Below are 12,148 nucleotides of genomic sequence, written 5' to 3'. Positions count from 1 at the left end.
TCCTGGCACTCTACCTGGCCCCTCCTGCTGACTCATGCTAAGACCAAGGCCTGCCTGTCTCTGCTAGGTAGGGCCACCACCACTGTTGATTTGTGTTTGCTATCCCGACTCTGACTCTACTGAACTAGACTGCTGGTGTATCCCTGATGTGTTTGGGAGTGGACTGAGCTGCTGCTGCTGCTGCTGCTGCTGCTGCTGCTGCTGCTGCTAACTAGTGAACTGAACTGTTGATTTCCAGACAACACAGAAATGAGTTGCTACAAAGAACCTTTCTAAACAGATCCACTTCCCTCCCCACCCCCTCTCCCGCTCCCCACCCCCATCTCTTTTCTACTACCTCTGGCGGGTGATGGGCTAAAAGGAAGGTTAAAGCATTAAAGAACCATCATTAAAAATAGGTTTTGAAAAAATTAAAGTTACAGAGATGCACCAGCCTCTGCCTCTCAAGTGCTGGGATTAAAAGTGTGGACCACCACCACCCAGCTATAGAGGTCATTCTTTTTCAAACTAGGTAATTACCTAGGTCAAAAGCTGGAGTTCAGTTAGTGGCAGCATTTAAATCCCAGCATTCTGGAAGCAGAGGACAGGAGATCTTTGTGAGTTCAAAGTTAGCCTAAAAAAACCACTCTAGCCGGGCAGGGGTGGCATAAAACTAGAAAGCACTGCTGGCCATAGTGACACCTGGAGTTCAAGGCTCAGCCTAGACTACTCAGTGAGCACCAGACCAGCCGGGACCTGTCTTGGTCAAAAAGAGCTGGAAGCAAATGGGGAGCCTGCAGCTGACCCTGGGCAGTGCTGACCCTGGGCAGTAGCTCTGAACACAAGGGGGATTGGGAAACTCTGTGAGTTCAAGGCCAGCCTGGTCTACAGAGTGAGTTCCAGGACAGCCAGGGCTACACAGAGAAACCCTGTCTCGAAAGCCCCCTCGCCTCCCCAAAAAGAAAAACATTCTAAGGCTTTATTTTTATTGATTGATTGAAACAGGTTCTTGTTATGTAGCTCTGGCTGACCTGGAACTCACTGTGTAGACCAGCCTCGTCTCAAACTCACAAGAGATTCACTTGACTCTGCCTCCTGAGTGTTGGGATTAAAGGTGTGTACCATACCTGGCTTTATTCTTTTCATTTTTTAGACAAGGTTTCACCGAGACTCTAAACTAGCTTTCAACTTACTCTTTAGCCCAGACAAGTCCTGAACTTTGAACTTTCCGGTTTCAGTTTCTTTAGTAGCTGGGATTCCAGTTCTCTGCCACCAGGCCTGGCTTCCGTAGCTGTTAAATGGCCATGCAAGAGACTCCGTTGAGGGGTGTCATCAGCCAGCCAGCCAATCAGCAGGTGTTGACAGAGGCTGGGTCACATGCTGGCCCTTGGTGGTTTTGACAATCCACAGGAAGCGAGCATTATTTGCAGCCAACAGAGCGGTAACTAAAGTGGATTCGAAATGGCTAATTTCTCTCTGGTTCCCTCCTGGATTTACCAGTGGTGGAGAACCTGGACTTTAGAACTGGGCACCCTTCCTAAGTCTCCAAATCACCACTGCTTCCCTGTGGAAGGCTGAGGGCCCATGACTCTGAGGAAGTGACTGGAAGATGTCAGGGCTCTTCTTGGGGGCAGAGGTGACAACATCACAGGAAACCCTGCTAAAGCCTCTCTGCCCACAGGATGTGACTTAGGGAGGGCTCATAAGAAACAGGCTCCAGCTACGGCCTAAAAATCTGATAGTAGCATCCACACACGCCCTGGAAAGACCCCGGCCGTCAGTGCCACTGTTACCTGCCACATCTCCCATGGGCACGAGGCAGGTGAGACCATTCCCAGGGTTTGCCACGGTTTCATGCTGAGCCCAGATTGGGAAGGGCCTTGACATAAGGAACTGCTGGGAGTTTATGCCAAACTTACCAGGTTCAAAGAGAGTGTGGCCACTGCCTGGCTCTGTGACCGTGGCCATCTCACCTGTGTGTGTCAGGGTCCTTATGTGCAGTGTCCCCTGCATACAAGTGACAATAGAAATAACTCCTGTACAGGGCCAAGGTTAGGACTTAGCCAGATTCTGTCACAGGGTGAATGCAATTACTTTCTCCTTACCCCTGCTCCCCTCCCCCTTACTTCTTGTTTCAGATAAGCAGTGTATCCATGAAGATAGGCTCGAAGTCACTCCCTGTCATGCGGGATCTCCTAAAGCCCTGGCTGGCTCTATGGAGGGTCTTGAAAAATCTCCTGGCCCTTCTCCCAGCAGGTACTCTGGGACACCAGGGTCACCGAAACCATTCCTCTTTCCAAGAACCTTCAGGCCCAGACAATGTGGGATAAAACTAGAAAGCACTGCTGGCCATAGTGACACCTAGAGCTGAAGCAAGAGGGACACCTGGAGTTCAAGGATCAGCCTAGACTACTCAGTGAGCACCAGACCAGCCGGGACCTGTCTTGGTCAAAAAGAGCTGGAAGCAAATGGGGAGCCTGCAGCTGACCCTGGGCAGTGCTTACCCTGGGCAGTGCTGACCCTGGGCAGTGCTGACCCTGGGCAGTAGGGTTGCAGCTCTGAAGACAGGAGGGATTGGGAAACTCAAACAGAAGGCAACTTGCAGGAACACAGCCCAGGAGGTAAGCACTGGAAAGATCGGCCATGTCACGCTCAGAATTTCAAGACGGTAGAGGGAGACATAACAGACTTCAGAATGATCTGGAGCAGGTTTGTGTGGGACCAGTGAAGTTAGGCTGGGGCCAACAGGACTAAGGGTTCATCCTTGGGAGGGGCGTTGGTGAAAAAGAGGGAACAGATTGAGAAGGTAAACAGACAGCTTTGTGGACTTGTCTGGAGGCTCCTGGGAACAGAAAGGTGATTGTGGGAAAGGGTAGGACTGGAAGGGCTTTAGGGTGGATAGTAGGTATCCAGCCTGCATAAGGTCGGCAGGCCTTAAACACACTAATAATGAGGCATGACAAACTCTTCATAACTGCTAGATCCAGCCAGCCTTATCACAGTGAGACCATGAGCAGACAACCTCTCATTTCTGATCTGCAATTTCTTCTGTAAAATGAGTTAGTGAACCCAGTTCACAAGCTTGGTTCAAGATTCAACCAGAACGTACAGCATTTCTCTCTTGCTCCCTCTTCCCCCCCCCCCCCACTCCCCCGGCCCGTTATTGTTATTTTTCCTGGCTGTCCTGGAACTCGCTCTACAGAGCTCAGGCTGGCCTCGAACTCACAGATCCACCCGTCTGCCAGGTGCTGGGATTAAAGGAGTGCGCCATCACGGCCCGGCTCACGCCCAGCATTTCAAAAGCACACAGGAATGCCAGTTCAAAGGTAACAATTTTGGGGATGATTGACTCAGGACAGACCAGCTTTGGCGCAGCTCTGTGAAGGAAGGTAGTAGATCCATCCTTGTCTTCCTGACAACAGAGGATCCAAGGTTTAGGCCTGAGCGTTGCTCGCTCGCCGCTCACAGTGTCGCCGCGCCCCCTGGCGGCCGTCAGTTGCCATGTCAACGGCGGGTGGCTGAGACGACGGAGGCGGCAGCGGGGGCAGTTCTCTCTTCCCCGGGCCTCAGGCTGCTCCCTCAGCACCTCCTGCCTTCGCCTCACCGGGAGCACACTCCCAGCTCTGGAAGAAGGGCCATTCTGTGGCAGCTGGCATTAGGGGGGTAAACTGAGGCGCGCAGTAGGACGCCGCAGGCAGGTGTCTAGTGCGGAGCCCCACCTCCAAAGGCAGAGGAGGGGCTGCGAGCAGTGACGCGCCGAGGGCGGACGCTGGACTGGGAGCGGGAGGGCGGGAGGCGGCGGCGGCAGGTGCGGCCGCGGAGGGTGGGAGGAGAAGGGAGGGGGCGGACGGAGGGGGAGGGGAGGCCAGGACGGGCACCTCCCCCTTTATAACGCGCCCCCTCCCGGGCTCTCGGGCCGCCTCCTCGTCTGCTCTTCCTATCTCGCCCCCTAGCCCGTCCGCCCCGGGCCGGGCTTGGCCAGGGAGCCTCCGCCCCCAGGCCTTCCCCACCCCCCCCCAACCCGCCGCCCCGCGCAGCCCGGCGGAGGCGGCGCCGTCGGAGGAGGAGGAGCAGGGCACTGCGGCTGGCCCCGGATCGGGAGCCAGAGCGGCAGCAGCTTCGGCAGCAGCACGGCCCGGGCCAATGCAGCGGGACGCACCGCCGCGAGCCCCAGCCCCAGCACCACGGCTCCCTGCGCCCCCGATCGGGGCCGCCAACAGCACTGGCGGCGGCGGCGGAGGCGGGGGCAGTGGCGGCGGCGGAGGCTCCTCTGCAGCTCCGGCTCCCCCTGGCCTCCCGGGAACTACAAGTCCCAGGGGGCCTGGCGGCGGGCGGAGACCGGAAGAGGCGGGCTCGGCACCTCGAGGCAGGAAGTGGCCTTGGAGGCGGAAGTGGCGCGGCCGCGGCGGGGCCTGGAGTGTGGCGGGACCGGGAGCGGCGGGAGCTGCGGCTGGGAGCGGCGGCGGCGCTCTGGAGGCGGCCATGGCCAAGCAGTACGACTCAGTGGAATGCCCGTTTTGCGATGAGGTCACCAAGTACGAGAAACTTGCCAAGATCGGCCAAGGCACATTCGGGTAAGATTAGGCCGCGTGGGAGCCGGAGCCCAGGACCTGCACTTTCCAGGGCCGACGTCGGGTCGCTCAGGGCCCGGGCCGAGGTGGTCCGGAAGCTTCTATTTCCTTGGTTGTTGCTTGGACTTGCTAGGCCGCGCCGCAGACGCTCCCGGCTTAACCGAGCCGACTGGCGGGGAGGAGCCTGAGGCCCGTGATGGGGGTTGGGTAGGGTTGCTGAGAGGAACTCAGAATGTGAGCAGACACCTCTTGGGGAGGAGTAGGGGCCGTGTAGGAGTAAGGCTGGGAGAAGGACAGAAAACACGTGTTGTGGAATAACTGCATACGGGAGGCCGGGGCCGCACCCCACCGTGTGTCTGGTCTCCCGCTGCTCCTCTTCGCGTGGGGGAGGGGCGGCCCCTGCGGAAATGTCTGATGGGTCCCTTGGGTCTCTCTGTGCCTGCAGGGAAGTATTTAAAGCCAAGCACCGTCAGACGGGCCAGAAGGTGGCTCTGAAGAAAGTGCTGATGGAGAATGAGAAGGAGGGGGTGAGTATATGGACCACTGGGCAGACCTTCTAACCTGTCTTGGTTTCCACACTGCTACTCCAAAGGTTTTGTGCTGAGATTCCATCTAGTGTTTTTTTGATTCTCTGTGCAACAAGAAATTTGGCTTTCCACTTCGACTTTTGAGTTTTAGTGGCAAAGTTTAGTGGGAGCCAAGTGAGAGATGCTTTTTGCTCAGAAGGCAACTGCACGTTGACTCTAGAAGTTGGATCTTTGAGAACTTTCAGTTTAGCTTAGTGTTTAACTTTGTTTCCTGTGAAGGGATAGTTTGTGCACGGGCGGTTTAAAAGGCGACTGAGCTTAAGGTGGCGTTCTGAAGCATGTTGTTCCTATCAGCTTCAGTGCAGCATTGTCTTTGTAAGGAAAAAGCTGTTTGTCGCTGGGCGGTGGTGGCACACGCCTTTAATCCCCAGCACTTGGGAGGCAGAGGCAGGAGGACTTCTGAGTTCGAGGCTAGCCTCGTCTACAGAGGGAGTTCCAGGACAGCCAGGGCTACACAGAGAAACCCTGTCTTGAAAAAAAGAAAAAAGAAAAGAAAGCTGTTTGTCTTACTTTGTGTCTTTGAGTGCTTTGTTTTCTGGCATGTCTGTACAGCATGCTTGTCCATACCTGAGGAAGCCAGAAAGGTGTGCTAGGCTGCCTTGGATCATTTGGGACAAGAGTTACAAAGATCCACCATGTGGGTGCTGGGACTTGAATCTGGGTCCTCTGGAAGAACAGCCAGTGTTGTGGTGTGTGTGTGTTACCCTGAAACAGGGCTTCTACATAAGTTTTGTTTGTTTGCTACAAAATTTCTCTGTGCTGTCTTGGAACTTACTGTTTGGTCCAGGCTGTTCTCAGATCCTCTCACAGAGGATCAACTGCCTGCGCCTCCTGAGTGCTGAAAATAAAGGCCTGGGCTGCCACGCCTGGCCATAGCAGGTTTCCATAACCATTCAGCTATCTCCAGTCCCAGGAAATTTCTGGATCTTAACCCAAAAATGTTAGTGCCAAAGACTTTATTCCTATCTGGGTTGTCTAAAATAAATTGCTAGCCTGGCATAGAGGGTTTGATTTATAATCCCAGCACCTGTGAGGCTGAGAAAAAGAGGTGGTTCACCAGCAGGTTCAAGGCCACCATTGTCTAGATGGCAAAGTCTAGCAGCTCCTTGGGAGATGTGTGTTTGTAACTTACAGTTTGCAAAGGCTGGTTGCAGATAACCATGTCTATCTATACATACACATATATATCTATATATAGATATCTATATATCTCTCTATATATTTCCCCCTCCCTGCCTTTTGAAGCAGGAGCTCAACTAACCAGGCCAGCCTTGAACTCTGGGCAGTTCTGGTGTCTCTTTGACTCCTGATACTGGGATTGGATTCCAGACAGGAGTCATCACACAGAACCGATACTCTGACCTGCCTTTCGACCTCTATCCCTCATTACAGACGGCAAACACACACAGCAGTTCCTTGGTCTGTTGCACTCTCAGTGTTGACCACTTCCTCCATTTCTCCTTCCTAGTTCCCCATCACAGCCTTGCGGGAAATCAAGATTCTACAGCTCCTGAAACATGAAAACGTGGTCAACCTCATTGAGATTTGTCGAACCAAAGGTTTGTTGCTTGGCTCTTGGGAGAAGATGAAGCTTAAGGTTTTGCTTACGCTCCTACAACAGTGCATGAGACACACACTTAGCACACAGCTCCCTTTTTGGTTTGGTTTGATTTTGTTTGTTTGAGATGGTTTCTCTGTGTAGCCCTGTCTGTCCTGGACCTTGTACCGTAGACCAGGCTGGCCTCACACACCTGCCTCTGCCTCCCGAGTGCCAGGGTCAGAGGCCACGGACCACCCAGCTTCTGATCTTTCTTTGTTGGAGTTGGGTGCCTGTGGGTAGGAGGGCTGGGATTTGTCTGTGGAAAATGAGTTGGGTGCAGGTTTTTATTTTTTTCTCCCTGCCCATTCTGCATCAGCTTCACCCTATAACCGCTGCAAGGGCAGCATCTATCTGGTGTTCGACTTCTGTGAGCATGACCTTGCTGGACTGCTGAGCAATGTCTTAGTCAAGTTCACATTGTCTGAGATCAAGAGAGTGATGCAGATGCTGTTGAATGGCCTCTACTACATCCACAGGAACAAGGTGAGGGCTGGGGCTGGGAGGACAGACTGGGGCTTCTTTGCTCTTGTCTGCTGTGTAGGTGGGACTCCAGGACACTACAAAACCCGACTGAGTTCTCTCTTGTGTGTCTCTGCCCTGCAGATCCTGCACAGGGACATGAAGGCTGCCAACGTGCTCATTACCCGGGATGGGGTCCTAAAGCTGGCAGATTTTGGGCTGGCTCGTGCCTTCAGCCTAGCTAAGAATAGCCAGCCCAACCGATACACCAACCGTGTGGTGACATTGTGGTATCGGCCTCCGGAGCTGCTGCTCGGTGAGGACTCCCGAGCGGGCAGAGGGGGACAGGGGCCGGGTATCTACCTGGCCACAGCCCCCATTGCCAGGGGCCTCTTGAGCCATCAGCCCTGGGACATACAGTCTCAGAAGGCCCTCGGGCTTAAGTGGCACTCCCGGTACCCTGTTTTTCTCAGGAGAGCGGGACTATGGTCCGCCCATTGACCTTTGGGGTGCTGGGTGCATCATGGCGGAGATGTGGACTCGAAGCCCTATCATGCAGGGCAATACGGAGCAGCACCAGCTTGCCCTCATCAGCCAGCTCTGTGGTTCCATCACTCCAGAGGTGCGTGACCAGGCTGCGGGTTCTAAGGGATGCAGGGATCCCACTCCCTATGGCAGTAGTGGAGAGTGAGGTCCTTTCTGGAGAGGAATCTGGTTGGCGGAGGCCATAGGCCGCTGTTCAGAGTCCTATGTTGCTTACCACTCTTAAGCCTGTTGGTTTATGGGCTCTCTTGCTGTGACAGAGTACCTGAGAAAAACAAAAGCACCAAGATTCACTTTTGTTCAGAAACTTCAGCCTGTGGTTGTTTTGCCTTTGCTTTGGTGCAGATATGATGCTAAGTGTCATGGCAGAGTCGTGGCAGGGAGGGAGCAGCAGAGCAGGGTCCAGTGTGTAGCTCCGTGGTGGCCCGCTGACCTAGAGATGGAAGTTTCGTGGGGGGTTTGTTTTTTTGTGGGTTTTGTTTTGTCTTTTTTGTTGTTGGTTTTTTGTTGTTTTGTTTCGTTTGTTTTTTGTTTGTGAGATAGGAATGTGCCTGAACAGGGGCTGGTACATTTAATTCCAGCTGACTTGTGTAAGGTGTCCAAGCACCAGGAGTATGCTACATCCAGTGACTATTGCTTTCAACTTGAAGACATCTGATTGGAGGGGAGGTTAGGGGCCCTCTGGTAGCAGTTTTAGAAATCCAACCCCCTGGCGTCTTAGATAGCATTCTTCCAACTCCATTCTCTCCTCAACACCTCTCTTAGGTGTGGCCAAACGTGGACAAGTACGAGCTGTTTGAAAAGCTGGAACTGGTCAAGGGCCAGAAGCGGAAGGTGAAGGACCGTCTGAAGGCCTATGTACGGGACCCCTATGCTCTGGACCTCATTGACAAGCTCCTGGTGCTGGACCCTGCGCAACGGATTGACAGTGATGACGCCCTCAACCACGACTTCTTCTGGTCAGACCCCATGCCCTCGGACCTCAAGGGCATGCTGTCTACTCACTTGACGTCTATGTTTGAGTACCTGGCACCGCCACGACGGAAGGGCAGCCAAATCACCCAGCAGTCTACCAACCAGAGCCGAAATCCCGCCACTACCAACCAGACGGAATTTGAGCGTGTCTTCTGAGGCTGGCGCTGGCCGGTGGTGTTCTTAGATTGGGGTGGATAGCTTCCTTTGCTCTGTGACTTGCATGGAACATGTGACATGATGGGACGTTTGAGATTTTTCTCCTCCAGTACATATTAACTCTACCCTGGCACTGGGAACAACTGCCTGAGTGAACTGGGGTGTGGAGCGTTGGCTGTGAGCCCTGAGGGTGCTGGGGCTATCCTGCCTGCCCCTCTCTGGAGGTCTCAGCGTGGACACGAAGTGAGGTGAGAGAGGCTCACCCACTGTGACGTTCTAAGAGCTCCTTGTATGATGGGAGGAAGGCACAGGTTCCTCACTATGCCCAGCCCTTCTCTGGATGAGAATTTGAGGGACAGAGGCACCTCAAAAATGGGCTACTTTTGGTATAGACCTTAGGAGTGCGGGGCTGTTGTGAACTCTTGGTTCCGTTAAAAGGAGAGTTTTATTTTGTTTTGTTCAGTTTAGAGACATTTTTGGATGCAGTTTGATTGGTTAAATTAAAAGTTGATTTATTATTTTTTTCCAGTAAATGGCTGCGTTTCCTGTGTTCAGACCCTCCCTCAGCTCTTGTCCTACAACTAGAAGCTAGGGTTTGATTAGCCAGGACACTGCCGGCCCTGCTTCTTTACCACCTAATACTCTGTACATGTCCAGGTTTGCCCTCCCGCCTCCTGGGTACCTCCCACTGCACTCCTCACACCCCCAGAAGGCATGTCCACAGTGCCCAGTGTCCTGTGCTTGGCATTGGGAAGTGTCTGTTGTATGCTGCAGCCTTAGTGAGCTGCTGGGCCTGGCCTGCTTTGCCTCATAGATCCTCAGACAGAACTCAGAAGCAGGGACCGCAGACTTGTAATCACTGGATCGACAGAAGAGTAACAAGTGTAGCTTGTAGCTCCAGGGCTTGAGGTAAGCAGGACAGAAGTGACAAGCGGGCAGGGCCATGGGTTGGGAGAGGGGATCATCATGAGGACACAGAGTGGGGACCCTTAAAGGACTAACCTAAGTGACAGGTTCTCCCAAGAATTTTAGTAACATATCAAAGCTGGTTGAAAAGGACAACTTTTCGTCCATTAGCTCTGGGAGCTGGGTGTCCAGAATTTGTGACGAGTTGGCAGAGTTGCTTCCTGCTGGAGTTTTCTGGGACAGTCAGTCTTCAGGTCTCTCCAGCTCTTATGGCTGACACCATACTTGGCCTGTGTTTTTTGTTTTTTGTTTTTTTTTCCTCTGCAGGCCTATACTCTCTATTCCTGGTACCAGGAGTGCCCTGGAACTGAGGTTAAAGGTGGCTGTGAGCTCCCACGTCTGTGCTGGGAATTGAACTGGAGTCCCTTGGAATTGCAGCTAGAGCTTTTAGCTACTCAGCCGTCTCTCAGCCCTTTATTTTGAGACAAGCTGTCATGTAGCCTAGGATGTCCAGAACTGCAAATCTCCCTGCTGCTTCCTTTAGGGAGCTAGGATTACAGGTGTGCACCACCACTTACACAGCAACCTTGATTCTGGAAAACTTCCCTCAGCATCTTCTTTGTTTATGTATCTACGAGGACAGCCATTGTTCAGTTTATGGCCCAGGATAACTCCATCTTAGTTATGTCTGTAGAGACTCTTTCCATGAGGCCACATTCCTGGGACATGATTGCAAAGGACATCATTCAACCAGGTATAACTGGAAATTAGAACAGTGTTTGTGACGACTAACCGGTTTCAAATGCTCAATGACATGAAGACAAATAGAGCTGTTCTATTTCAGAATATCTTCCCTAAGTATTCAAGGGATTCAACTCTTTGCTAGAAGAGATTGGACCCAGAGCTGGGTAAGTGCTCTACCACTGAGCCATGCCCAGGATCAGGGTTTATATTCACTGACTCTCAACAGCTTCCTGGAAGTCACTGTGTATAATGGATCTATTGTTGCACTCAGTTCCCATCACAGCCTACACGACTTTCTCCAGTTGCCGTTTTCCTGGTGTGTTTCATGGCCGGGAACTCAGGCTCTAGTAGGTTCCAACTACTCTGATGCACTAGGTTCTATTGAAAGTGAAGGGTTGGGGAGATGGCCCAGTCAGTACAGTGCTTCCTGTCCAGGCACGAGGACTGAGTTTGACTCCCATCACCTGCATAAAAAACAAACAGCACAGTGGTTCCTTCAAGCACTAAGGAGGTGAAGAGGGTTCTGTGGCTTTCTGCCCAGCTAGTCAGGCTGAATCAGTCATTTCCAGGTTCAGGGTGAGACCCTGCCTCAGGGAAAAAAAAAAAACAAACTGAGGGAGACAACCATCAACCTCTGGTTTCTACATACTTGTACACACACATGAGCATTTTCCATACAAGCATATGTGTGGACATTTATATTCATTACAATGTCATGGCCTCAAAATGCAGAATGAGGAATGTATAGAGAGCTATACATTCCTCATCAGGGTAGGCGTGCAAACAAAGGCCTCAGGCTGCTGAGCCTGGAGTGGGCACAGTCGCCAGTGCCACACTGCTGAACTTGGTGCAAGTGGGTGTCTCTGCCCTTCCATGCCTCTGTGTTTCCTAATTGATGCTTTTACCTGTGTGATAAGCTACAAAGCAGGCCTAAAACTCTGGAGCTGGGCTGCTGAAATGGCTCCGGGTGAAAAGTACCTGAGTGACAAAGCCATATCGGACAAGTGACCCATATCGGACAAGAAGAGGACAGATGGCCACAGGTTGCCCTCTGACCTTCACATGTGGTGCACAAACACACAAGCACATGCACACGTGAAATTAAAGTTTTTGTAAAAATCCCTGAAGCAGCTGACAAGTTTCCCCTTTCTCTCCTTAGGAAGAAGCTAGCTTGCTTCAGTATCCAACCCTGGTGCCTTGCTGTAACATAGATCTTGTTCCCAGCTCCTAGACACTGTCACCCCTATGTGCCAGTCTGACGCACGTTAGACAGAAACACTAGGAAGGCCTGGACTTCATGTCTTGATGTCATCTGCAGTTCAAGGACTTTGTCATGTGTCCTGACTGTTTTTTTTTTTTTTTGACCAGTTGATCTGGTAAAACAAGGCCTCTTTTCCAGTAAACTTGAATTGGGTCAAGGTCACCCCTTTCCTGTGCTGCACCTGTGTTTCTTTGTCTTGCTCCATTCATCCCTGCCAGGTAGTATGAGGGCCAAACGGGTAAGGTGAGCTGTGACAAGGAGGGCTAGAAGAGGCCAGGGAGAGGCCGAGCCAGGATCACCTGGGCAGCAAGGCCAACCCCAGGACTTGGACATCTCCCAGATATCCCTGGTCCTGGCCCCCCTACCC

General features: G+C 52.6%; 1 protein-coding gene and 1 long non-coding RNA gene across 4 annotated transcripts; both read left to right on the top strand.

Moving 5' to 3' along the window:
• Nucleotides 1-2,473: 2,473 nt before the first annotated feature.
• On the top strand, nt 2,474-3,573 carry LOC143441272 (uncharacterized). Of its 3 annotated transcripts, none has more exons than XR_013108524.1 (3): nt 2,474-2,600; nt 3,225-3,305; nt 3,402-3,573. It is a non-coding gene; the product is annotated as an uncharacterized LOC143441272 (long non-coding RNA). The 3 variants fall into 3 exon arrangements; XR_013108525.1 differs by having other exon boundaries at nt 2,556-2,688; nt 3,208-3,305; XR_013108523.1 differs by having other exon boundaries at nt 2,598-2,688; nt 3,184-3,305.
• Nucleotides 3,574-3,822: 249 nt separating this feature from the next.
• On the top strand, nt 3,823-9,403 carry Cdk9 (cyclin dependent kinase 9). The gene is made up of 7 exons (XM_034496465.2): nt 3,823-4,553; nt 4,996-5,077; nt 6,606-6,696; nt 7,054-7,220; nt 7,341-7,512; nt 7,670-7,818; nt 8,505-9,403. The coding sequence occupies exons 1-7, from the start codon at nt 4,123-4,125 to the stop codon at nt 8,868-8,870; spliced, it is 1,458 nt and encodes a 485-aa protein (XP_034352356.1). The 5' UTR covers nt 3,823-4,122; the 3' UTR covers nt 8,871-9,403.
• Nucleotides 9,404-12,148: the final 2,745 nt, after the last annotated feature.

The sequence above is a fragment of the Arvicanthis niloticus genome, chromosome 2, assembly GCF_011762505.2.
Source record: "Arvicanthis niloticus isolate mArvNil1 chromosome 2, mArvNil1.pat.X, whole genome shotgun sequence".
NCBI lineage: Eukaryota > Metazoa > Chordata > Mammalia > Rodentia > Muridae > Arvicanthis > Arvicanthis niloticus.
Note: the sequence above shows the minus strand (reverse complement) of the source record. Positions and strands in the feature narration are given on the sequence as shown.

Bases quoted from the DNA above. Each gene is read 5' to 3' on its own strand.
- Cdk9 (XM_034496465.2), top strand. From the start codon at position 4,123: ATGCAGCGGGACGCACCGCCGCGAGCCCCAGCCCCAGCACCACGGCTC. The intron at 5,078-6,605 runs GTGAGTATATGG...TCTCCTTCCTAG, and splicing joins TGGAGAATGAGAAGGAGGGG to TTCCCCATCACAGCCTTGCG. The intron at 7,513-7,669 runs GTGAGGACTCCC...TGTTTTTCTCAG, and splicing joins GCCTCCGGAGCTGCTGCTCG to GAGAGCGGGACTATGGTCCG.